General features: G+C 39.4%; 2 protein-coding genes across 2 annotated transcripts; both read left to right on the plus strand.

Annotated features, from left to right (window-relative positions):
* The first annotated feature begins 22578 nt into the window (after window positions 1–22578).
* Window positions 22579–23082, plus strand: LOC115985362 (RING-H2 finger protein ATL70-like). Its single transcript, XM_031108308.1, has one exon. The coding sequence runs from the start codon at window positions 22579–22581 to the stop codon at window positions 23080–23082; it is 504 nt and encodes a 167-aa protein (XP_030964168.1).
* A 2112-nt stretch (window positions 23083–25194) lies between these two features.
* Window positions 25195–26384, plus strand: LOC115985364. The gene is made up of 2 exons (XM_031108309.1): window positions 25195–25894; window positions 26125–26384. Exons 1-2 carry the CDS (start codon window positions 25195–25197, stop codon window positions 26382–26384), a joined length of 960 nt encoding a protein of 319 aa, XP_030964169.1.
* Window positions 26385–26878: the final 494 nt, after the last annotated feature.

Below are 26878 nucleotides of genomic sequence, written 5' to 3' on the forward strand. Positions count from 1 at the left end.
GCAACTGTTAATGAATGCACTGTTCTTTTTAATATATTTTCCAAATTTTGTACTTTCGGGTCAAATGTGTACTGTGTAGTACATCCAAATCAAAGCTTTTCTTCTCTAGCAATACCCCACTAGAAGTTCAATCACATATAGCATCTCAGGTTGAGATGCCTATTGTTTATATATATATAATAAAAATGGGTAAAATGCTAATGTTACGGGGGATTCCTCATTAGAAAATGACACAGACGTTGACCATCCTGTGAGAATTTCTTTCTTATACTATTACATACACAACTTTTATTTACCCCCTTCACCACATTCCAATCGCCTCTAAATTGTTCAAGGAAAGATGAGCACCAGCAATTTGCCATCATCTAGTGGAACTACGGATGATATTAGTGGTAGCACCATTGGAATCGTATTCTCTATTGGTATTTTCCTTCTGATTCTACTCATCACTTTCGTTTGCATCTGGAATCGTTTACCACACAACCAGTCAACTCATCCAATCCCAATCACTTCTCTAAGAACCAGTGATCTGAATTCCATAACAATTCTTGAACAAGGTCTCGATGAAGCCACTCTCAACAGCTATCCAAAGCTCGTGTACTCACAAATAAAGGGTACCTCACCAGCTTCTTGTTGCTCCATATGCTTGGTGGATTATAAAGAAACTGATATGCTTCGATTGTTACCTCACTGTTCTCATCTCTTTCATCAGAATTGCATCGACCCCTGGATAAGGTTACACCCAACATGTCCAGTTTGTAGAAAAGCACCGGCCAGTTCCAGCCCCACATACAATTATTGCAGGGGTGGACCCTTTGGCAACAACGACAAGGATACAGGATAATTAGAAAATGAAATAAAGTTTTTGTAAATTATTCTAAGCCACTGTATGGGAATTTATTGGATGTGTTAACTTTTTTTGGAATGTATTTCTTGCCTCTTGTAAATGAATTTCTTCCATTTGAATACTAAAGTAGAAAATTGTGCTGTTGAAAAGATTGGTAGGAAACAAAGTAATTCCACTTTCAATGGAGAATCAGATAAATGTCTATAGCTTGGCTTCTCTTGCCATTAAGATGCCTTTCCATCCGAGCAGTTTTCCAATGATATTCCTGTTTGTTTTTCTGGATTCTTACCTTTTTTTTTTTTTTTTTTTTGGGGTAAACTGGACTTTTATCTTTATAAATGTTGACATCAGTATAAAAATAAATAAATGAGTGCTGATAATGAACAGAAACAATATTGTCTTAGTCAACAGGTGAATGGCAGGTGAGAAAATAAATTAAATACTGACCATAGATATCTATTTTCCGTTTTATAAGAATTCACTAATTCAGACAACCTGGTTCCACTTTCAAGGCCTCACAACTGGGGAAACCAATTTCAAGGTAACAAATTTATTTGATTTTAGTTTTTGATCTTAGATTCTTGAAAGGCATAAACACTTCGAGAAAGTCAATATAGACGAAAAAAAAAAAAATTTACAACTGCTGATGTGACAGATTGTTAGTTGTAGGTAAAAAATGACATCAATGATGTATTCAGATAAGAATCAGTAAAAACTTGCCAACTCAATTGTTTCGAAATTTTTTGTTTTTTTGTGTATGCAATATTGCTCATATATTGTTATAGATTGTAAAAAAAAAAAAAAAAAAAAAAAATGGTCAACAACGTTTCTTGGATATCATTATATTTTCTTATGAAACATTACTCCCACATACATTGTTGTTTTTCTCGTGAAGAAGTTAATGATATACTGAACAAGTTGTATTGGGCATTTAGGAAACATTCTTCATATCATTTTGGCGGTTCCCGGAGGACTGGAAAACCAACAGTTCCAACTTCCATGCCTAAAATTTCCACACACAATTGTGCTTCAATTGCATGGGAAAAATGAGCATTTGTCTCTAATTTACAAATTATGCAGCAAAATGTCACTATTTTTTATACTCAATTTTAACAAAATTGAATTCTGTGTAAAACTTGATATTCTCAAAATTGAATTCAATTCTCAAAATATGCATAGAACTCGACATTGCTAATATCAAATTCCACCTGTAACTTGATTTTGTTAAAATCGTGTTTAAAAAATAAGGGCATTTTGCAACTATGATATGTCTGTAATCTGTTTTTCTATTAAAATTTTCTTAAGGTGATAATCCAATTGTGAAATTAAGCAATATGTTCATAAATGAAAATCCGTGTTCAACTTACAGAAAAAAGAAAAAAAAATCATATTGCCTGTTATGAAATTTTTAAGAAGTAAAATAATTCAAGACATCATGTTAAGCTTTTGGGTTAAACTCATAAACATGATATCATGAGTCCGGTTTGCTTGACCTGAACTCCAAAAGTCAAGGTTGTTTTGCTCTGTTTCAATTGTGGCTTGGTTGGGCATAATTTTGTATGTTTCAGTTGGGTTCTATTTTCATTGGCCTTGACTGTGGGAAGGGTTTTAAGAGAATTTCCTTCAGATCAGGTTTAAATTCTACTTAGATCTCTCCATCTATTATTTTAATTTTCGGATTAGATGCTTTAAGCCTTTCACAATACATAATCAATAACTACAACAAAACCTTCTAAAATTTTGGGGTTAACAATGAATCCTCATCAAACTAATTGGGGTTGACCACATGTATTCTTAGGGGATAGACAACTTGTATGTGTAAAGGTTCTATTCATAATAAGGTAACTAAGGTTTATGCTAACTATCAAGCTACTGCAACTCCCTTTTATCTAGGCTCGAGACCAAGTGTGAGTAAAATATGACATTAAGCAGTAAGAACTGACACGGGCAAGTATTAGATGCTTTACCAATGAAAGGTAAAAATAAAATAAAGAAAAATTATGAGTTGATGACATCACATTTTACCAAAAAAGAAATTTAGAAAAATCTCACATTTAACGCATCAATGTCAACATGCAAGCACAATTAATTGAACTCTAATCTTGATTCTTGGGCACTAATGTACTTGCATTTTTTACAAAACTAAACATTAAGCTGTTTCAAATACATGATAGCAACAGTGCATCAAATCCACTAGGACCTAAAAGTAAACAAAATTATTTGAAATATTGAGTTGATACTTGAAGGAAGAATTTGAAAGGAATAAATGTAAAATTATACTACACAGACATATGGATCTAGTAGCAATCATTTGGCCATTGATGGCCTCACTTCCTTTTTTGTTCAATGAAAAAGTAATTATATTATTCTTCCTGCTTATTTTGTTTTTCTCCTTCAACTTTCCAAGGCAAGTCAAAATCGTTTAGTACATCATTACAAAGATTCCTTCCCTATTGTACCTTATGAGAGCTTGGTGTAGTGATCTATATGTAAGTCCAAAAAGAAACCATTCATGCAGAAAAATAAATAAATCAACCAAGACCTTTGATTGGAAAATGCAGACACAATACAGCTTCTACAACATGTGATTGGGAAGTACAGGAGACTTATTTATGAAATGATTGCTGATTACTCTTTGGAGCCATTGTCGATAGGTTATTGCCAAAAAAAAAAAAAAAATAATAATAATAATAATAATAATAATAATAATTCAAATAAAGTTGTGATGGCTGATATTAGGAAAAGGGGTAGAGCATCTACACATATCTAGTTGCCTATATAATTTAGAAGATAATTAAAGATATAATATTGACCTCTGTTGCAATAAAGTGTGGCTTAAAGAAAACAGCGTTTGGAGACCTGATAAAGGCATGTTCACTTCCAAATCAGTATGGAAGAACAAGAACTAAAGAAAAGCTTGCCTTCAGTCCCATGGCATTTTTAATTTTGGGGGACACAAATATAACCAGCACATTCATTCATTCTAGGATAGCACTAAAATCAAGGTTGCAGACACTAAGATTTAAGAATGCATAAGAATATCATGAATTATTCCAAGTGCTGACTACTCCAGAATTCTAATCAGTAAACAGCATCTATCATTTATGGCTGTAGTGTTGGTCTGATATTTTAGCTGTGTCCAAGTTCAGAGAAATCTTGGCTATTGGGACCAGGAATTGAGTTTGGTGGTACAAACTTCAAACAAATCGAGGGAAAAAAATTGTCAATGAATGAAAACTGAAAAAGAGCTGTGTTGTTGTGACAGTATATTGATATTTGGATGGACTGGGATCTTAATTAGCACTTATCTCACTTGGGAACCACTATTGTTTGGGAGTGTTCCATTTATGCCTGAGGTCTTTCTTTGTTCTTGCTAGGTCTGATCTGACGACTATGAGTGATGCTGCCATGAGCCTTGTAACTCAACTAGCACCAAGGGCGGCCCAACAAACTTTGAGGCCTAAGGCAATATATTTAAATGGAGCATTTTTGTTATTAATTAAATAATATTTAACTAGTTTTCAATATCATAATTTTTATATAACAAAAATGCATTCCTTTTATCTTGTAATATGTTCTTTTTTTCTTTGAAGAAATGCTAAAACTATAACAAATTTTACTAAAAAAAAAGTACAAATGTTGTAGCGAATATGATTATGACACTTCAAGAAGATAATAAACAAGTATTTGGATGAATGATGTTAGAAATATTATAAATTTTACAACATCATGCTTATAATGATGTATCACTAAGTAATTTAAAAATGCATTTAATAGGTTGTTGACATTTACAAATCATATTAATTGTCACACCAATTTGTATAAAGGTTTTAATGTAAAATTTATAGTATTTTCATATCTAAATTATTTCTTGTAATTAGTGACACATATTTGTATGCCCTATGTATTTAAAATTGTAACATCTCTAGCATTACTCAATTCTTTGGTATTTTTTAAAAGTAGAAGAAAAATGTAAAACTAATTTTTTTTCCTATATCTCAAAAAAAAAATTAAAAAAAAATATATCTAAATTTTTGCCCCAAAATTTGGGGGCCTTTCTTTAATAGGGGGCCCTAGGCAATTGCCTAAGTGGCCTAAGCCTAGGGCCGGCCCTAACTATCACTTCCTGTTGTTTCCAACAAAAACGTCTAGAATTCAGATTCCCCTCCTACAACTATTGAATTATCTAAAAAAAAAAAAGCTATGGGTGATGCTAGGAAACTACAAATTTCACTAAATATGCCTTACAAACTGATGAATCATCAATCATACAAAGGTAGTTCAGATGTTTATTTATTAGTTGTTGCAATGGCACAAATCACATTCATATGTTTATTTATTAGTTGTTGCAATGGCACAAATCACATTCATTTTGTAAACCTTTGTAGTAAAGTAAATTTAGCATTTTCCTATTAACTGTTTTCGGAGTTGTAAACGTTGTCAAGGCTTGCATTTGGTTGAGTACTAAATTCATTCATTACAAAAATAAAAAATAAAAAATATTGCCCTTCAAACAAGATAGGGGAGCTACATATAGATAAAATAAATAAATAAATAAAAAAAAAAGGGACCCTTTTAAGCTCTAGAGGCAAGGAAATGAACGGTATATTTATTCAATGATCTAATAGTAGAAATTGAAGAAAAAATTGCAAGTAACATGGCCTCAATATTTATGTGTGTTTTGAACTGCTACAGAAATGGAATATATATAAAATAATATGCTAATGATAAGAGCTAAGAAAAAACTTAATTCCATATCTAAAAAAGTATATCCCATATAGTGTTTAAGATGGAATCAGAAAAAAGGTTAGTGCCTAAGCATAAAGGGTCAACGAAACACGTACTTATTTGAAGAATCCTTGAGTGTCTTCACTTTATAGAGCAAATCCTGATATATAGCGAAATTTTATAAATGGGAATTGAATGAACCAATAATATACGAAGGGTGAAAAATATTTTACCTGGAATATAATTGAGTAAAGGAATGGAAGCTTGGATTCTGAGCACAGTTCTCAGTGCTTTATCTACAGAGCTGAAAGAGAGCCACAACTGTACAGAGAGAGAATGAGACTAGATTGAGATCAGGTGCAATTGCTTTTTAGCAATTGCACAATACAATTACACCACTTCCTTCACAATTTTTTTTTTTTTTTACATTTTTAACTTTTTAACTTTTAACTTCTTATTTCTTTTTAATATTTTTTTATTTAATGGTTGAGATTGAAAGTTACATTTTGCAACTTTCAATCTCAACCGTTTATTGGTATTACACCGGATCCTAATCCAATGAGACTGAGGGACAGAAAGAGTCAAATTATTAGATAGCTCTGCACATTCTGTTTGAGAGAGTTAATATTTCATTTGTTCTAAATTCGAAATTGTCTAATGTGTGGGATCCACAGTTAGGTTGCTAGCCAAGGCCGGATCAAGGGTGTCTCGTCTCCGCTCTATCCCAACTTTGGAACAAGCATATTTGTGCTTGGGGGTAGATCCGGATTTGGGCAGGTTAGAGGTACTTTTCCATCCCAAATGAGAGTATTAGCATTAAGCTCAATGCAACAAAGAGAGAGTAATTAATATAAAAATGTTTGTTGATGAACAATTCCCAAGTAAGTGTATCGAGGAGCTGTTCATTCATTTTTTTTTTTTAGTTTTTTTATTTTTTTTTTATTTTTATTTTTTTAATTTTTTATAAAAGAGACTTGAACTCCGATCTCTACACCTCATAAGTATTTATATTTATAGAGTGACTATCACACCAAAGATGTGCAGTAGTCATTTGTTATTTTTGAATGTTAGTTTGTTGAGCCCATACATCATCATTTTAATTAGGCTTAATTAAATTTTTGTTTAAACAGTTAGTTTAGTGAGGCTAAGCTAGTGTAAACTTCGCTATTAACAATACCACCAACACCATGATTGATACCTTTATTTGTAGCATCCTCTTTCTCTACGTAATTGGTATGCTATTTTCTTTATGTTCCTGAACATATAATACAGTAAGCTTTCTCTCTCTCTCTCTCAAAAAAAAAAAAAAAAAACGTATAAAACAACGTAGAATTAGGATGTGTTTGGATACCGCTTATTTGCTGAAAACTGAAAACTTATTACTGAAAACACTGTAGCAAATAATTCTTAAATGTGTAAATAGTACTGTGAGACCCAAAAATGCATTGGTATGCACATTTTTTTGCATTTTTGATTGGGTCATGAACAGTGCTACGAAACCCAGTCAAAAATGCAAACACTAAATTGCATGCTGGAAACGTACCATCCAAATGCACACTTAAACTTGGCAAAATAGAACACAGACTAGTTAACTCGCCCGAACTTGAACCAAATAATAATAATAATAATTTGGTACTGTTAGTAGGAAATTAGGGACAACAACCCATTTTGACTTGATAAGTTTCTAACCCATACCCGATTATGACCCTATCCAGCATAGTCGAACTTGTACTAGTACCCAACCCGACTCATTCATCGAGCCTTATTTATATAATTTTTTTTAGTGTTTGATCTACTACTAGCATTGAGTAATTTTATTTGTAAGCTCATTATAAATTTTCGTCCTATGACTTTGTTTCTTCAACTGACATGTTATATTTTATTATTTTTTCTCTTTTTGGAAAAGTTATATTTTATTCTTAAAGTATATATACTATACAAGTCAATATTATTTTTATTTTTTTAACTTTTAGGTTATTTGTGTATTTACAATTTTTTTAAAGGATCAATTTTTTAAAGTACGACTATAACTTTACCAACTTTCTGTCGATGCTCGGCCTCAATCTCGGAACAGCAGCGGCAAAAATTGCCGTAGCCGTCGCGGGCCCTTGTTCGACCACCCACAGTGGTGACAGTTTGCACGAATGCGGGGCCCCGTTGGAGGGCCCCTCTCGATGTGGATGTGCGTGTGGTTCGCGTGGAGCTTTGGGTGTTCTCTCTCTCTTGGTAGAGGAAGGTAGGTCTATCTTTGGTGTCATGGCGAGAATCTAGGCCAAATTTTAGGTGATTACCAAAGGTAAGTAGAGTCTCCACCAATCATTGGGCTTTTCTATGGTGTGATTGGTCACCTGTTTCTAGTTGATTTTCTTACCAATCCTAGGCTAAGAAAAAAGTCATTTTTCCTAATCTAATAAGGATGGCAAAAAAATCTTGATTCTTAGGTCCAAAAGTTTGGTTACATGTGGGGAAAGTGTTAGGCACCCCACAATGCTTGTCTGAGGACAGTCATTTGTTTTGATAAAACCTTAATTTTCGAAAATTGGCAATAAAAAGATGATTTTGGCATTGGCTTTCGGGGCTTTGCATACATGGGGCTTTGAGGTTTGGCTTTTGAAAGGGTGTGGTCCCAATCTATGCTTTCCTATGGCATTCGAGCCGAGTACTAGATTTCCGCGACGAAAATCCGATGACACGGACTGTGACAATCACATCGGAGGGGGGTGAACAAGTATATATATACATGCATCATGCACAATGCTAGCACACAGAGTAGGAAAGTAAATGCCTACACCCTTAGAGCATGGCCTAAAATATAGGTGAAGGAAAGTAAATAGGGGTCGCCATACTCAAGAGATGAGGACAAATGGTATAAAGCATGATATACCTAATACAGACTATCTAAAGGAGAAAGGGAGGAGGAAAGAGGGGGTTTAAAAGAGTACATAACCAAAAGGGAAAAAGCTAAACCCTAAACCTATTAATCGCAGTTGCTCGGCCCACATCTACATGTTCGCATCCTCGCCCTTTTTGCTTGCGCCTGGGAGACTGTGCCCTAGCTTCATGCGTCCTTGCTCCACGTGTATACACGCAAAGGCAATGACAAGGAACCAGTAGACAAGCAATGGAAGGAAAAAATACAAGGAGCATATGAAAGGGGCATAAAACATATAAACATGATAGACGTGGCAAGCATAGCATGTGGCAGGAGATAAGACAAGCAAGATGCACAAGCAAACAAGAAAGCATTCAAACAGACAAACAAACAAACAAACAAATAAAGCAAGAAAGCAAACAAAAGGTGGTGTCTGCGAGGGACAAATGTAAGTTTGGATCAGATGTCCATAACTTCATTGTGTTGAAGCATGGACAAGACACTAGCAAGCAAGACTCATGCATGAACATGTAAACAAGCGTGTAAAGAGGCAAAGAAAGCCAACGGGTGGCATAAACAAGCATGGCAAGCATATATCACACAGAGCAGAAAAGGGAAAGGCATGCATGAAGCAATCGGTATCATGGCAATGCATCCAAAATGGTTACATACAAACAAGGCCTCAGGGGTGTCAGATATAACCACACAACCACAAACCTACTGAGGGTGTCAAACATGGAAAAGTCTAGAATAAGAGAGGCTAACACAAGCATAAAGCATAAAAGCAAGCAAGCATAGACATGCAAAGTGGGTGATCCAAACCCTTTGATGTAGGCCAAGGTGTATGGACAATGACAAAGACCATAGGGTCTAGATTGGGTCCGAACCAATAGACCAAAACACAAGAAAGAAAGATAAAGCGACAAAAGGGCTACAATAGCACATGGCATGACAAACATAGCCTAGGTCTAGGCACACAAACATGGCATGGAGAGCACAAGCACATGGAACATAGCATAAAGCATGTGGAGAATGTAGATCCAAGCACATAGGCATGTGAAAACATAGATCTAGACATATGGGCATAGAAACATGCATGTAAACATGTAGAAACTTAGCACATAAACATGGAAGAACATGAATCCAAGCATATAAGCATGTGAAGGCAAGAATCTAAGCATATATCGTGGAAATAAATACATGAAACACATAGATCCAAGCAAGGCATAGCCAACAAAATCATAAAAACATGTGAACATGTAACCCTAATGACAACACAAAGCAAAGAGAGGAACAAAACAAAGGAAACATGGTGTAAAACCCTAGGCATGTAGATCTAAACATATTAGCATGTAGAAACATAGATCTAAGCACAAAACATGGCATAAAAGCACAAGAACATGTAGATCGGGAAAAATTAACATGTGAAAAAGCATAAAAGAACATGGATCTAAGCTAAAAACATGCTAGAAACAAGATAAAGCAAGAAACATGTCAAAGAAAGCAATAAAGCATATTATTATGGCAAAAAGGGCAAGAAAATGCTAGGAAAAAGATTTAGAAGGTTAGGGGTGTGGATGATAGCTAAAAAGCCACATCCACACCCTTAAACCCCAAATCCAAAGCGTAGAATCAAGGAAAGGAAGATTAGGTAAAAAAGCAATACCTTGTGTTCTTAGTGAAGAGAGAAGAATCAAGAGACTTTGATGTGTTTTTTGGAGTGTTTTTGGGTGGTTTTTGGTGTTTGGAAGAGAGAAAAAACATAGAAAGAGGCCAGGCAGAAGGGAAATTTTCAGAAAAAATGTGTCCTCCTCCATCTGGGGCGTGCTTGGGGCTATTTATAGCCCTGGGTGTGAAAATCGAGGTGGCGGCCTTTTAATGGCCGCAGGGCTCAAACCCCCCTGATTAGGCTACTCCTGACTCCTTTGGATAGGTCTTGATTTTCAGTTTCTAAAATGGTATGGAACTTAAAAATCCAATGGTCAGATTAAAAGTTATGGCTCTCAAAAGTTTACAGTGCATCGATCGGTGAGTCATTCTGGTTTTTGTGATATCTCGGCTGTTTCAATTCCGATTTCGACCCATGAATAGTCATTGGAACGAGAATTGGATAATCTTTGGAATGGGCTGGCCACAACCCGTTCCGGCAACCAGATCAAAATTAGGGTTTTTGACCCACCTGAGATCGACTTTGGGTCAAACTTGGTCAAAATTATTTTAAAAATCTCTGAGAAGCTCGGGTTTGACGAAAAACTGTGAAAAACATTTTTTTTTTTTTTTTTGTAAGAGTCTGGACCTCGTTTTGGCATTTGGTCGAACTTGGACTAACTAGGGGCATTTTGATCATTTTGGCTGAAAAAGGCACTTTGAGCGCTCCGGTGCCCGAACGGATTGCGCCACATCGTTCTAGATGTTCTCATGGCCCCATAGAGAAAAAATAATATTTTTGGATTTTTGGGAGTTCGGCACACAAATTGAGGGTAAACAAAATGTGGTGTCAACAGCTGCCCCTTCTTTATTTGATATCTCGAGTGCAATGAGAGGTGTCGGATAAAGAGCGTGATTTTGAATTTTGTTGCCCCCAAATTTGCGTGCAGAGACTGCTCATGGATTGAGACCGAACTTTACCTGGTCGACGTTGCCCGGTGGCCTTTATAGGGCTACTAGGGCCGTTGGGTAGCCCAGGTCCTATAAAAGGCCTTTTGGGCCCCTTTTAACTCATTTCAACTCTTTCTCTCCACTTCTCATGCTTCACAAGATTTCCTAGAGTGCTCAAAGCTTAGTGGGCCTGTGCTTTCAGCTTCTGTCGGCCATTTCAGTCAGCTGTTTCTGTCTATTCTGCACTCGAGATTAGTGTCCATTTTTCTTCTTCTCTTATTTTTCCAGCAAAATGTTAGTAGCAGTACTACTAGAGATGCATGCTAGTATTTATTTTTATTTTTGGAATTTTCATGAGCATATATTATTATATTTTTTGACATTATTTATGCCACACTATCTTAGGAAAATGCATATATATTTTTGTTTTTGATATATGAGTGTAGGATATACGGGAATTTAAATTTTGAAAATAACATGCGGGATACAGAAAAGGGGACTTACCTGGTAGTCGGGGATAATGGAAATGGTGAGACGTACAGTGCGGACGTTAGTTAGTCTCAAAATAGGATCGAAAAAAGAGATTATGTGGTGGCAAGGCATATGGCGTGGCCACTAGTTAACCTCGAGATGGAGTGTGAGCACATGGCGCGGCTGCTAGTTAACTCACTGTAGATCAGGAACTCGTAAACTCCTTTTAGTGACTGGATAGCTGTGTGATGGTGAGGCATACGGTGCGGCCGCTAGTTAACCTTGAGATGGAGTGTGAGCGTATAGCACAGCCACTAGTTAACTCACTGTAGATCAGGAACTCAAAAACTCTTTTTAGTGACTAGATAGCTATATGATGTACGACGTGGCTGCTAGTTAACCTCGAGATGGAGTGTGAGCGTACGGCACGGTCGCTAGTTAATTTATGGTAAATTAGGATCTCAAAAAATCTTTTTCTGGTGATTGGATAGCTCTGTGATGGCGAGGCGTACGGCACGACCGCTAGTTAACCTCAAGATGGAATGTAAGCGTACGACACGGCCGTTAGTTAACTCACAGTAGATCAGGAATTTAAAAACTCTTTTTCTGGATGGTGAGGTGTACGGCACGGCCGCTAGTTTACCTCGAGATGGAATGTGAGCATACAGCATGGCCGTTAGTTAACTCAGGTAGATTAGGAACTCAAAAACTCTTTTTCTGGTGACTGGATAGCTATGTGATGGCGAGGCGTTTGGCACGGCCACTAGTAAACCTCGAGATGGAATGTGAGTGTACGGCACTGCCGCTAGTTAACTCAAGCTAGATCAGGAACTGAAAAAATCTTTTTCTGGTGACTGGATAGCTGTGTGATGGCGAGGCGTATGGCGCGGCCGCTAGTTAACCTCGAGATAGAATGTGAGCGTATAGTGCGGCCGTTAGTTAACTCACTGTAGATCAGGAACTCGAAAACTCTTTTTAGTGACTGGATAGCTGTGTGATGGGGAGGCATACAGTGCCTCCGCTAGTTAACCCTCGAGATCGAGTGTGAGCATATGGCACGGCCGCTAGTTAACTCACTGTAGATCAGGAACTCAAAAACTCTTTTTAATGACTGGATAACTGTGTGATGGTAAGGCGTATGATGTGGCCGCTAGTTAACCTCAAGATGGAGTGTGAGCGTATGACATGGCCGCTAGTTAACACATGGTAGATTAGGATCTCAAAAAGTCTTTTCTGGTGACTGGATAGCTGTGTGATGGCAACGCGTATGACACGGCCGCTAGTTAATTTCAAGATGGACTGTAAGCGTATGGCATAGCCGTTAGTTAAGTCACAGTAGATCAGGAACTCAAAAACTCTTTTCTGGCAACTAGGTAGCTGTGTGATGGCGTGGTGTACGACATGGCCGCTTGTTTACCTCGAGATGGAATGTGAGCATACGGCATAGCCATTAGTTAACTCACGGTAGATCAGGAACTCAAAAACTCTTTTTTTGGTGACTGGATAGTTGTGTGATGGCGAGGCATTTGGCACAGCCATTAGTTAACCTCGAGATGGAATGTGAGTGTATGGTATGGCCGCTAGTTAACTCAAGGTAGATCAGGAACTCAAAAATTCTTTTTTTGGTGACTGAATAGCTATGTGATGGTGAGGCGTATGGTGCGGCCGCTAGTTAACCTCAAGATGGAATGTGAGCGTACGGCATGCCACAAGTTAACTCACAATAGATCAAGAACTCAATTCCAGGGCAGACATCATCACCTAGTAGCACTGGGTCGTTATCTTTTAAGGATGCCCTTTTGCATGCAGAAATGGAGGCCACAGACACATGCCCTACAGGGGTGGACGAGGACTAGATCATGGATCCTATTGAGGACACTATGGATTCATTGGATTTGGCTATTCCTTTGCCTCCTCATGTCAAAGGAAAGGTATATGCTCTGTTAGAAATACTAGATGCAATAGTATTGTATTTCACAAATCAAAGAATATACATTAGTGCCTTTATATAGGAGGCATATGTGTGCGGTACAAGTAAAATAATAGTACAAGTATAAGTGTGCTATACAAGTAACCTAGCTGGGCTTAAAGCTCATAACATAATATACGTTAACAGCTCCCCTCAAACTCAAGGTAGATGTGAGACCAGCTTGAGGTCGTCAACCAAATCACGAGTGCGTCCCTTAGGAAGTGACTTGGTGAAGATATCTGCAAGTTGATCTTTGGAGGAGATAAAGAAAAGCTTGAGAGCACCATGGACAAGATGATAAGGGATAAAATGACAATCAATCTCGATGTGTTTAGTCCATTCATGAAAGTCATCATTGTGAGCAATATGAATGGCACTCTGGTTGTCACAATAAAGGGGAGTAGCAGAGGATGTGGACACACCTAAATCCTTAAGAAGCCATCGTCGCCAAAGGAGCTCAGATGTGGTATTAGTAAGGGCACGATATTCGGTTTCAGTACTGGAGCGGGCCACAAAAGTTTGTTTCTTACTTCGCCAAGAAATCAAAGAAGAACCAAGGAAAAAGAAATAACCTGTAGTGAACCTGCGATCAGTAGGATCTCCTCCCCAATCAGCATCAGAAAATGCACGGAGTACAAGAGGAGACTGAACTGAGTAGAAAATGCCATGGAAGAGGGTGCCCTTTAGATATCGAAGAATGCGCAAAACAATAGCATAGTGAGTTGATCGTGGAGCAGACAGATACTGGCTCACCTGATGAACAACATAGGAGATGTCTGGACAAGTAACTGTGAGATAAACTAGGCTGCCAACTAATCATCTGTAAAGAGAGGGATTAGACAATGGTTTCCCCCCTAAGGGAGTTAGATGCGCATTAAGCTCAACTAGAGTGTCAACAGTCTTACTATCAGTGAGTCCAGCTCGAGATAAGAATTCAGAAGCATACTTGGCTTGAGTAATATAAAGTCCATCTGTAGAATGAGTGATTTCAAAACTTAAGAAGTAGCTGAGATGTCCAAGATCTTTCATCTCAAATTGCTGACTGAGAAAATCCTTGAATTCATGAATGCCACTGAGGTCATCACCAGTTATGATCATATCATCCACATACAGGAGAAGTAAAATAGTGCTTTTGTCAGTGCGATGAAGAAATAAGATAGAATCATAATGACTGGCCATGTAACCCAAGCGAGAGATGGTAGAACTGAATTTGGCAAACCAAGCTCGTGGAGCTTGTTTAAGGCCATCAAGTGCACGTCGAAGGTAACAAACCTTATTTGAGTCAACAGAGAGACCAGGAGGAGGTTGCATATAAACTTCTTCACTTAAATCCCCATTAAGGAAAGCATTTTTGACATCCATTTGAAAAAGGTCCCATTTACTAGTAGCAGCAACAGCTAAGAGGGCACGAACAGATGAGATACGAGCAACCAGAGCAAATGTCTCTTCATAATCAATACCATACTCCTGTGTAAAATCTTTTGCAACGAGACGAACTTTGTAGCGCTCAATGGACCCATTAAAGCGAGTCTTAATCTTATAGATCCACTTACAACCAACCACAGATTTCCTAGGAGGAAGTGTCACCAAATCCCAAGTATGGTTTTTAGATAATGCATCAAGTTCCTCTTTCATTGCAATCTGCCATAAGGGGTCAGTGGAAGCCTCACGATAAGTGTGAGGCTTGTGTAGTGTAGCAAGGGCAGTGTAACAATGATAGTCAAGTAAATATGTAGGAATGGATATTACTCGAGTTGAGTGACGAGGTGGAATGTCTTGTGCAAGATCTTCAGGCAGGGTAGGAGCAGGGGACCCAAGCTCGGGGTTGGGGTTAGGTAGCTCGTCTTCGACCTGTTCATCTTCCACCTGTTCATTAAAGGGTGAACTAAGAAAGGAATCAATGATGTCTGGTGGTTGGACAGAGAAGTCTATAAGAGAATCAAGAGCAACTACAGGAGGATTAGGATCAGCTACAGAAGGAATATGTGCCTCATCTGGAAAAAGATCTAAGACAGAGGAGGAAGATAGGAAGGCACGGAAGTGAGAAAGCTCGACAAAAAGGTGATGTTCCCAAAAGACAATATTGCGGGAGACACGAAGATGATGAGAGACAGGATCATAACACCGATACCCCTTTTGAGTTTCGCTATAGCCAAGAAAACAACAAAGTCTTGACCGAGGCTCAAGTTTGTTATGCTCATATGGCTGAAGAAGAACGAAACAAGCAGAAACGAAGGAGCGAAGGTGGTGATAGTCTGGAGGTGACCCAAAAAGGCGCTCATATGGAGTTTGATTTTGGATAACAGGACTTGGAATGCGATTAATAGTATGAATAGCATGGAGAGCAGTTTCGCCCCAAAAAGGAGCAAGAACTTTGGTAGAGAGAAGGAGAGCACGAACAGTGTCAAGAATATGACGAAATTTTCGTTCGGCTCTACCATTTTGCTGAGAGGTACCTGGATAAGTTAGTTGATGAACAGTACCATAGGAATGCAAAACAATTTGGAAAGCATATTGAGTGTACTCAAGAGTATTATCAGATCGAAAAATTTTGATGCGTTTGGAAAACTAAGTTTCAACCATTTTTGCAAAATTAGAATATACTTGCAATAATTCAGAACGATATTTCATATTAAAAATCTAGCTATAGCGAGAGTAATCATCAACAAAGACAACAAAATATTGAGACCCACCAATACTAGACACAGAGGAAGGCCCCCAAACATCAGAATGAATAAAGTCAAAGATATTAGTGGATATTGATTTACTAGTATTGAAAAGCAAAACTAGTTATTTTCCTAACTGACATGAGACACAATCAAAATTTTCGGTAGACACTGAACCTAACAAACCTCTAGAAGCCAATTGTTGTACCCGATAGGAAGATGCGTGACCAAGTCGAGTATGCCAAAGTGCAAGGGAAGGAACAGAAGAAACTACAGCAGCTGCAGCAACAGAAACAAGAGCAACAAGTGGAAGACGAAGGTTGTCCACGGGAAACATACGCCTAACTCTGGGACCGGCCCCAAGCTCCTGTCCCGTCCTTGGATCCTGCACAATACACCTAGAATAATAAAAGATAATGTGATAACCCAACTCAGCTAATTGTCCCACAAAAAATAAATTGTAAGAAAGGTTAGGAACATTAAAGACTCCAAGAACCGAGAGATTAGAGGTCAAAACAGAGCCTATATTATGACCAGACATTGTGAAACCATTTGCTATGCGAATATTAAGAGGGTGTGGTGCAGGTTTAAGTTTAAAAAATAAAGACGAATGAGGTATCATGTGATTGCAACAAGCAGAATCCATAAGCCAAGAGGTAGGAGACATACTAGATAAAGCTGAGAGAGCAGAGGAATAAGATGCATTACCAACCATACGAATGACATTAGCGATGATGTTTATAAGGTCATCTCTGGAAATGGTGAAAGTGGATCCAGAAGACCGCGACTGTGCAAAGACGGGAGCCATTGGTTGGTCACTCTCAGTGTTAGCAACAGTAGCAGCAGAAATTGAAACAACTGATTTATTGCGATGATAGCAAGTCTCAATATTGTGGACAAATCGTTTACATAAATTGCAAAAACGATTGCTAGATTGTCAACGACGATTGTTGCAAAAGGAAGAAGACTTGTCCTTATTCTTCATTTAGAAGCAAAATATACAAAAATGGACTGCAAAAATGAAATCTACGCGAAAAACTGGATAAGGAGGACCTGGACTGCAAAAGTCAACTCTGGCAAAAAAGTCAACCCTCAGTCAAAGTCAACGGGCCAGTCAACGAAAAGTCAACGCAGGTCAACAGTTAGTCAACGATGACGTCAGCTGATGTGGCGGGTGACGTCAACAGATGTGGACAATGATGTCAGCGGGTGACGTGGCACTGATGACGTCACGTAGGGCTGACGTCAGCAGGTGCAGATCTAGCGCGTGTAGGTGCGTGAAGAAGATTGTCAGCACGTGGAAGCGCATGGAGGCACGTGTGGAAGGCTTTCGGCGCGTGGAGGCTAGTGGAACGCGTTAGCTTTTGCGCAGAATCGTTAGGTGGCGTGTGACGGCGCGTGTAAGCTCCAATGGTGGTTAGGTTTCCACGAGGTGCTAGATTGGCGAAGGACGATCTTATTGATACCTGCAAAAACACAATCGGGGCAAGGATCACGACGGTGACGGTATGGCAGTGGTCTCGAGACTCTGAACGACGGCAGCTGCAAGTTCGGAACCAAAAACGATGACTGAAATGCGTCAGAGGTTTAACGGCGAATGGCTGCAGTAGCAGTTGTAACAGCGGAAGCAATTGTGAGTTTGGAATAACACCAATGAGAGACAAGACTGCAAAGAAAAAGTCAGAGCGATGGCTCTGATATCATGTTAGAAATACTGGATGCAATAGTATTGTATTTCACAAATCAAAGAATATACATCAGTGCCTTTATATAGGAGGTATATGTGTGCGGTACAAGTAAAGTGTAGTACAAGTACAAGTGTGTAGTACAAGAACAAGTGTGCAATACAAATAACCTAGCTGGGCCTACAGCCTATAACATAATATACGTTAACATGCTCCATGGAAGAACAACCTTATCGTCAAGGTGGTGGGTAAGTTGTTTGGGTATGAAGCTCTGCTCTTATGCCTTGCAGGTATTTAGCAACCCAAAGGTACTATCTCTATGATTGGCCTTGGCTATAAGTTTTTTCTTGTTATATTTACCTAGCTTACGGACCATTTGATGGCCTTAGAGAGAGGACCTTGGTTTGTGGAGGAACATTATTTGTCTGTGCGCAAGTGGGAACCTAAATTTCAGGTTGCTAAGGCAACGGTTACATCCCTGGCTACCTGGATAAGGTTACCTGAGCTATCTATTGAATTTTTTCACCCAGAAATACTAAGGTTCATTGGAAATAGGATATGCCGCTTCATTAGAATAGATGCCATCACGAATACCATTGCTAGGGGACGATTTGCTCGTCTTTGTGTTCAACTAAATATGAACAAGCCTCTATGGCATCACATCACCATTGGGTCCTTCACCCAACCCATCCAATACGAAAAATCTGCCTAACTTGTGTTATGCTAATGGTAGAATAGGACACGTAAAGGACGGCTGTACTTACTCGAATCAGGACATCAAAGTTCATACAAATGGCAAGGCCGAGGTTGCCTCCTTAGAGGTAGCCATGAACACACCAGCTGACTTTGGCCCTTGGATGGTTATGACACGTAAGCATGTCAACCACCGAAATTAAAATAAGACTAAAGTAGGACAATTGACCAAAGTGGCTGCTAACATAACACGTCACTTTGAATTCACCATCATGAATTCCACTCTTGCAATACGTGGTTAGGATCCACCATCAGCCCTCGCCGCTCTTGTTGACCACTTAGCCTCCCCCAAAACTGCAACAGATCAGCCTCATCATGCCTCCATGCACAATAGGATTTCAACCCTAGTAGACCTATCTAAAGAATCTTTGGAGTTGGAAAACACTAAGGACGATACATTAATGTTGCCACCTTCTAATGTCTTCACCTCAGCTACTTCGGTCACGTATGAAGTCACGTTGTGTCCACTTGGCAGCTCTATCCCATGCAATCCCTCTTTTATATCTGCCCTATCCTCTTCAAGTCTCACTCACATTTCCCACCCTTCTTCCTCTCATTGTGATGGCGCCCTCCCACACCCTGCCACGCTCCCTTGACTCTGATTCCACACCGTCTTCACCTTTCCACCCCCACCCGAATTTAGGTTCCAGCAACCTCAACCCGGATGCTCCACCATTCAACCTCCTTACTCTCCACAGCCCATTCCTATCTTGCAAATAGCTCTCCACCCCAACACACCGATTCATTGGCATGCCCATATTATCCCAACTCCCATGGACATTCCCAGTCCCTACCTTCAGGAGTGGGGGATGATGAACCAAATGAAGGTCCCACCATCACCACCACCCTCACCTTTAGCCTCTCCAAATCGTCCTTGTCGTTCTCGCCTCCATAAGAAGTCTTGGCCTTTGGAAGCGAAGTGCTTCCCTTTCCCATCTTCAACTTCCTGACGGAAGAAGAGCTTATGTACTCGGTGGAACCGCAACTCAACAAGCTTGTCATCACTCATTTCCCCAAGGCTTTAAAAACCTTAGCCGTCAGTGTGATATCATGTCTGGGCCGAGTGGTTTTGCCACCGCAATACAAGATCTTTTTAGATCCCTTGAGTGCGTTACGGACATCATCAACTTGTTTCCAAGTCCTCAGTCTCCATCCATAAAGATTGCAACTTGGAATGTTAGGGGGGCCGGGAATGGTCAGTTCCGTTTGAATGTACAAGATTTGGTTAATGCTTACAGAGTCACAGACCTGATATTTTGGTAATCCTTGAGCCTAAAATTAGTGGGAGCCATGCGGAACATGTTATTGATCAAGTGGGTCTACCTTGCCACTTCCGAGTGGACCCTGTCAGCCTATCAGGAGGCATTTGGGTGCTATGGGATGATCATAGGTGCAATGTGGATGTTGTGCACGCTAATGACCAGAGTGTGGCCATACTGATCAGGGTACCTTTTCTTCATTTCCCTTGGTTATTTTCAGCCATATATGCTTCTCCTCATTTACATAAACGTCTTCATCTCTAGCATCTTTTAGAATCACTTGCATTAGATTTTAAGTTTCCCTGGTCGGCCATAGGGGATTTTAACTTCTTGATTCATCGGATAAACTAGGTGGTCGTCCACTTATTCCCTCACTGGTTCATGCTTTTAATTCGTGCCTATATAATTGTGGTCTTTTTGAGATTGCTTCTAGTGGGCCTAAGTGTACTTGGACTAATAAGAATTGGGATTGGTTTTAGGGAGAAATTGGATAGGGCTTTCAGTAAATGCTGATTGGCAAGTGGCTTTTACAAAGGGCCATTGTTTAACTCTTGCTAGGTTACATTCTAACCACCACCTAATCATGGTGTCCACGGATGGATGGGAGCCACATAGACCATTGAAACAATTTCTCTATCAACCAATGTGGCAAACCCATCCACTTTTCCATCAGGCAGTAGTAAATTGTTGGTCCAATCATGAAACACATGTTCAATACTCAACCCACTTCACAGCTGATTTTTATAAAAAAAAATACTTCATCTTCAGGCCGGCTTAACGGATTGGGACACCTAGATTTTTGGTCAAATGGGCCAAAATAAGAGGCGTATTAGGGCCCGCTTGTTGGGGCCCAAAGGGCTTCAAAAAAAAGGCCCAATCCTTTTTTACTGCACATTGAGAAACACTTGATTAACCAATACAATAATATTTTATATCAAGAATTTTTGTTGTGGCAAATGAAATCTCACATTTTATGGCTTTCCTATGGGAATGCCATTACTCGGTTTTTCCAAATTCAAGCAAGAATTAGATGGGCGAGGAAATATATTGCTACTTCAAAAAATTATGACAATGAATGGATACAAGGATCACAATTACATGAATTTGTTGTTAATCATTTTAAGTGCCTCTTCCAATATGGCCTTAATGGTGAAGAGGTTCCACCTCCGAATATTAGCTACTCATCCTCTAAATTTTCTCTTCAGGATTTTCATGATACTTTGAGTCTTTTTCTTAACGATTCAGAAATTCTGTCCACTCTCCGATCAATGCACCCATTAAAACCCCCGGGTCCAGATGGGTTTCATGCACAATCTTTTCAAAACAATTGGTAAGTTTTGGGGGGGGGGGGGGAAGGAAGGTAACGAAATTTATTCAAACCATTTTCATTACATCTCGTATCTCAGTGGATATAACTCTTGTGAAACTTGTCTTAATTCCCAAAGTGCCTAATCTTGCCTATCAGTGTGTGTAATACCCTTTATAAACTCCTCACCAAAATCACAGTTAATAGACTTAAACCTTTCCTTCATGCTATGGTTCATCCAGCACAATCTGGTTTTGTCCCAGGTCGTAGGGTGACGGATAATTATATTATCACTCAAGAGCTTATTAAGTACACACTGCTTTTTTTATCAATTTCCTGCACCTATTATTGACTTGATAATGGCTTGCATATTATCTGCTTCAGTCTATATTATTTGAAATGGTACTGTTAGTCAAGCTTTTATGCGTTCTAAAGACATCTGGCAAGGTTATCCCTTATCGCCTTATATTTTTATTCTTTGTCTAAATCACCTTTCCTTAACATTAGACCTATCTCTTCACACTAAACAATTGAAACCAATTCGGGTGGGTAGGAGATCCATAGGTTTCAATCATATTCTATTTGCTGATGACATCTTCCTTTGTACACATGCAACTGTTAATGAATGTACTGTTCTTTTTAATATATTTTCCAAATTTTGTCAACTTTCGGGTCAAATGTGTAGTACATCCAAATCAAAGCTTTTCTTCTCTAGCAATACCCCACTAGACGTTCAATCACATATAGCATCCCAGGTTGAGATGCCTATTGTTTATATATATAATAAAAATGGGTAATATGCTAATGTTACGGGGGATTCCTTATTAGAAAATGACACAGACGTTGACCATCCTGTGAGAATTTCTTTCTTATACTGATGATGCACAGGATCGTCAGTAACAATGAGCAGATGGAATCCTTCGTGGTGCGTGAGAATATGCTCAACGATGATCACCGGTGTGGTGCCTGCCACAACGTCTCCGATGCCAAAGTCAGAATGATAAAAATAACAGTTAATCAAGATGTATCTCTGTGTGTGTTTTTTTTGTGTACCTTTTTACTGACTGTGTGGGAGCTTTATATTTGCAACCTTGGGGGCTAGCCGTTGGGGTGATAAATGCTTTCTCAAGTAACGCCCCTGGTCCAATAGTGAGACTTTTAAGAGGTTCCCAACGGTCTGCTGGGCTGATTTCGTAACCGCTCAAGTCATTGATTGACTGCATTGAGTGACTCTCTGTCTTCGTCAGTGACAATGGTTTTCCTCGTTGTTCCTGATGGCTTCGTCAAGGATGATTCCTCCGTCACTAAATGTTATCTTCGTCTAGGGATGCAGCATCGTCATTCCCATCATATACCATTACATACACAACTTTTATTTACCCCCTTCACCACATTCCAATCGCCTCTAAATTGTTCAAGGAAAGATGAGCACCAGCAATTTGCCATCATCTAGTGGAACTACGGATGATATTAGTGGTTGCACCTATGGAATCATATTCTCTATTGGTACTTTCCTTCTGATTCTACTCATCACTTTCGCTTGCATCTGGAATCGTTTACCACACAACCAGTCAACTCATCCAATCCCAATCACTTCTCTAAGAACCAGTGATCTGAATTCCATAACAATTCTTGAACAAGGTCTCGACGAAGCCACTCTCAACAGCTATCCAAAGCTCGTGTACTCACAAATAAAGGGTACCTCACCAGCTTCTTGTTGCTCCATATGCTTGGTGGATTATAAAGAAACTGATATGCTTCGATTGTTACCTCACTGTTCTCATCTCTTTCATCAGAATTGCATCGACCCCTGGATAAGGTTACACCCAACATGTCCAGTTTGTAGAAAAGCACCAGTTCCAGCCCCACATACAATTATTGCAGGGGTGGACCCTTTGGCAACAACGACAAGGATACAGGATAATTAGAAAATGAAACAAAGTGTTTGTAAATTATTCTAAGCCACTGTATGGGAATTTTTTGGATGTGTTAACTTTTTTTGGAATGTATTTTCTTGCCTCTTGTAAATGAATCTCTTCCATTTGAATACTAAAGTAGAAAATTGTGCTGTTGAAAAGATCGGAAGGAAACAAAGTAATTCCACTTTCAATGGATAATCACAACGTATTAGATAAATGTCTATAGCTTGGCTTCTCTTGCCATTAAGATGCCTATCCACCCCAGCAGTTTTCCAATGATCTTCCTGTTTGTATTTCTGTACTTTTATCTTTATAAATGTTGACATCAGTATAAAAATAAATAAATAAATGTGTGCTGATAATGAACAGAAACAATATTGTCTTAATCAACAGGTGAATGGCAGGTGAGAAAATAAATTAAATACTGACCATAGATATCTATGTTCCGTTTTATAAGAATTCACTAATTCAGATTGTTTACCAAAAAAAAAACTAATTCAGACAAACTAGTTCCACTTTCAAGGCCTCACAACTCGGGAAACCAATTTCAAGGTAACAAATTTATTTGATTTTAGTTTTTGATCTTAGATTCTTGAAAGGCATAAACACTTCGAGAAAGTCAATAAAGACAAAAAAAATTCACAAATGTTGATGTGACAGATTGTTAGTGGTAGATAAAAAATGATGTCAATGATGTACTCAGATGAGAATCAGTAAAAACTTGCCAACTCAATTGTTTTTTGAAATTTTTTATGTATGCAACATTGCTCATATATTGTTATAGATTGTAAAATTAAAAATTAAAAAATTAAAAAAAATAAAAAATAAAAAAAGGAAATGGTGAACAACGTTTCTTGGATATCACTATATTTTCTTATGAAACATTGCTTCCACATATATTGTCGTTTTTCTCGTGAAGAGGTTAATGATATATTGAACAAGTTGTATTGGGCATTGAAGGGATAAAAAACAGCATGATGAACCTTCGCTACATTGGGCCTGACGGATCCTAACCCATGGGTCGGCAATAAGTGAGAGCCTAGAGACCAGCATGACTTAAAATACTTGTTACACACGTTTGAAATCCGGTAGAATCCCAAAGGAAATCGGAATCCTAGTACAAGGATAATTCTGGAAGATACGCACTCAATGAAAGACCCACTCTACAAGGAAATGTTTTGCCCATCATGTTTGAGATTATTCAAGTAGAGTCCTATAAGGAAAAGACTTCTACATCAAGGAAGAAATGCCAACCTTCTACTACTATAAAAGTCTCAATACCTTCACAAATCAAGGTAAGCATAATTTCCCTTTCTCTAGCACTCTAGAGTTGAAAATAGTTCTAACTTGACCTTCGGAGGGTTTTTGGCCGGCACCACACCGGTGTCCTCTACTAGATCACTTCTTTCTTCCTGCAGGTTGTTAGTTCAAGCGTGTGAGAATCGTGTAACTCACTGGTGATTTTACGGCATCATCAGTTGGCGCCGTCTATGGGAACCGAAGAGTTTAGCCAGACTATCACCTCCCAGACATAAGAGTTGCATGGTACTCACTCGCTCGATGGCTACCACCAACAACGTTCAAGGAGACGAGCCGCCAAGATCTACTGCATTAGAGAGGCAGGTCCAGACTTTCATGGCAGCAGTAGAATGACTCACAAAACAGAACCATGATCTGGAGGAGCAATTATGCCAAAGGGATGTAGGACATAACGTTTAGGAGGAAAACCAAGAAGGTACCAGTGCCGAACGAAGGGACCCAAAGAAGCCAAAAGGCAGTAATGCCCCAAGCAAACTAGAACGACAAAACATGAGCCTTCCATCCCTCATGGATTCGGCCCCTCCACCTATTATCACAGAGATGCAGACGATGAAGGAGCAGATGGAGGTCATGATGAATGCCCTCAAGGGACGAGTGTCAAATGATCTTGACGACCTAGTAAACAAAACTGACTCACCATTCACTACCTCCATCAACTCATTCCCCTTGCCCCAGAAATTCCGCATGCCCCAGATCGAAAGCTAAGACAGGGTCAAGGACCCCCTCGATCATCTAGAGACTTTCAAGACCTTGATGCACCTTCAAGGGGTACCAGACGAGATCATGTGTAGGGCATTCCCGATGACGCTGAAGGGCCCTTCGAGGATTTGGTTCAGTAGATTGACACCAAGCTCCATCAACACTTTCAAAGAGTTGAATGCCCAGTTCACCTCGCACTTCATAGGCGGACATCGATACAAAAGGTCCACTACGTGCTTAATGAGCATCAAGCAGCGAGAAGATGAGACGCTGCGGGCATACATAACTCGTTTCAACAAGAAAGTCCTTTCAATTGACGAAGCTGACGATAAGATACTCGTAGCTGCATTCACTAATGGGCTGCGGAAGGGTAAGTTTTTGTTTTCTTTATACAAGAATGACCCAAAAACCATGACGGACATGCTCTACAGAGCCACCAAATACATGAACGCAGAAGATGCATTGCTAACCTGCGAAGAGAAACCTAAGAAGAAGGAGAGACAGGAGGACACACGACAGGATAAGGGGCGAAAGGTTGCTAGAACCGGAGATCAACGAGATGAAAGGCGCCCCACTAGAAAGTTCACCAATTTCACGCCATTAACTGCCTCAATAGATCAAGTCTTGATGCAAATCAAAGATGAAGGAGCACTAACGTTCCCTGGTAAATTAAAGGGAGATCCCAACAAAAGGCCAAGGGACAAGTATTGTCACTTTCACCGAGACCACGAGCACGACACAGCCAACTGCTACGACCTGAATAGCAGATTGAGGCCCTTATCAGACAAGGGAAGCTACAGAGGTTCGTCAGCAAGGAAAGAACTAATTTGCCGCAAGAATAGGCCCCACGACGGGAGAACGAGTGCCCTAGACCACCTATAAGGGACATAAGAATGATAGTAGGGGGCACAACCACAGCCGGATTTTCCAAAAAAGCCCGCAAAACCTACCTTAGAATGGTCCATAGCATCCAACTTATAGGATCCGTACCCAAGATGCCACAAATAGATAACCCCATTATCGCATTTTCAGAGGATGACACTCGGAGACTTCACCATCCTCATGACGACGCACTTGTGGTCAGCTTGCAAATAGGGGATTATAACATGCATCGGGTCCTCGTCGACAACGGCAGCTCAGCAGACAACCTGTACTATCTAGCATTCCAGCAAATGAGAATTGACAGGGAACGGTTGACCCCAACGAATGCCCCACTTGTGGGATTTGGGGGAACGAAGGTGTTCCCCTTGGGCGCAATAACACTAGCTGTGACGGTAGGTGACTATCTTTAGCAAATCACTAAGGAGGTAACTTTTCTCGTAGTCGACTACTCGTCCGCCTACAATGCCATCCTCGGGCGACCCATTCTCAATTCCTGGAAGGCAATAACTTCAACATACCACTTGATGATTAAATTCCTGATGGAGTATGGGGTGGGAGAACTGTGGGGAAATCAAATAGCAGCATGGGAATGCTATATTGCCATGTTAGAAATGGAGGATCAACTGCAAACAATGTATATCGGAAAGCAATGAGCATTAGCAGAGCTGGTTGAAGAGCTGGAAGAGGTGAGACTTAATGACACACGACCTAAATGGACGACTAAAATTGGCACATTAGCTAGTTGGCCAGTGCGCCAAACGATCACGACTTTCCTCAGAGATAACCAAGATGTGTTCGCCTGGAGTCATGAAGACATGCCAGGAATCGACCCCTCAGTCATGGTCCACAAGTTAAATGTGTCGCCCTCATTCCCTCCAATTCGGCAAAAGAAACGAGTCTTCGC

This window comes from Quercus lobata, chromosome 4 (genome assembly GCF_001633185.2).
Source record: "Quercus lobata isolate SW786 chromosome 4, ValleyOak3.0 Primary Assembly, whole genome shotgun sequence".
NCBI lineage: Eukaryota > Viridiplantae > Streptophyta > Magnoliopsida > Fagales > Fagaceae > Quercus > Quercus lobata.

Excerpts from the sequence above, each read along its gene's own strand:
- LOC115985362 (XM_031108308.1), top strand. The coding sequence starts at position 22,579 with ATGAGCACCAGCAATTTGCCATCATCTAGTGGAACTACGGATGATATT.
- LOC115985364 (XM_031108309.1), top strand. The coding sequence starts at position 25,195 with ATGACGCTGAAGGGCCCTTCGAGGATTTGGTTCAGTAGATTGACACCA. Across the intron at positions 25,895-26,124 it reads AGACAAGGGAAGCTACAGAG|AGGATGACACTCGGAGACTT; the intron begins GTTCGTCAGCAA and ends TCGCATTTTCAG.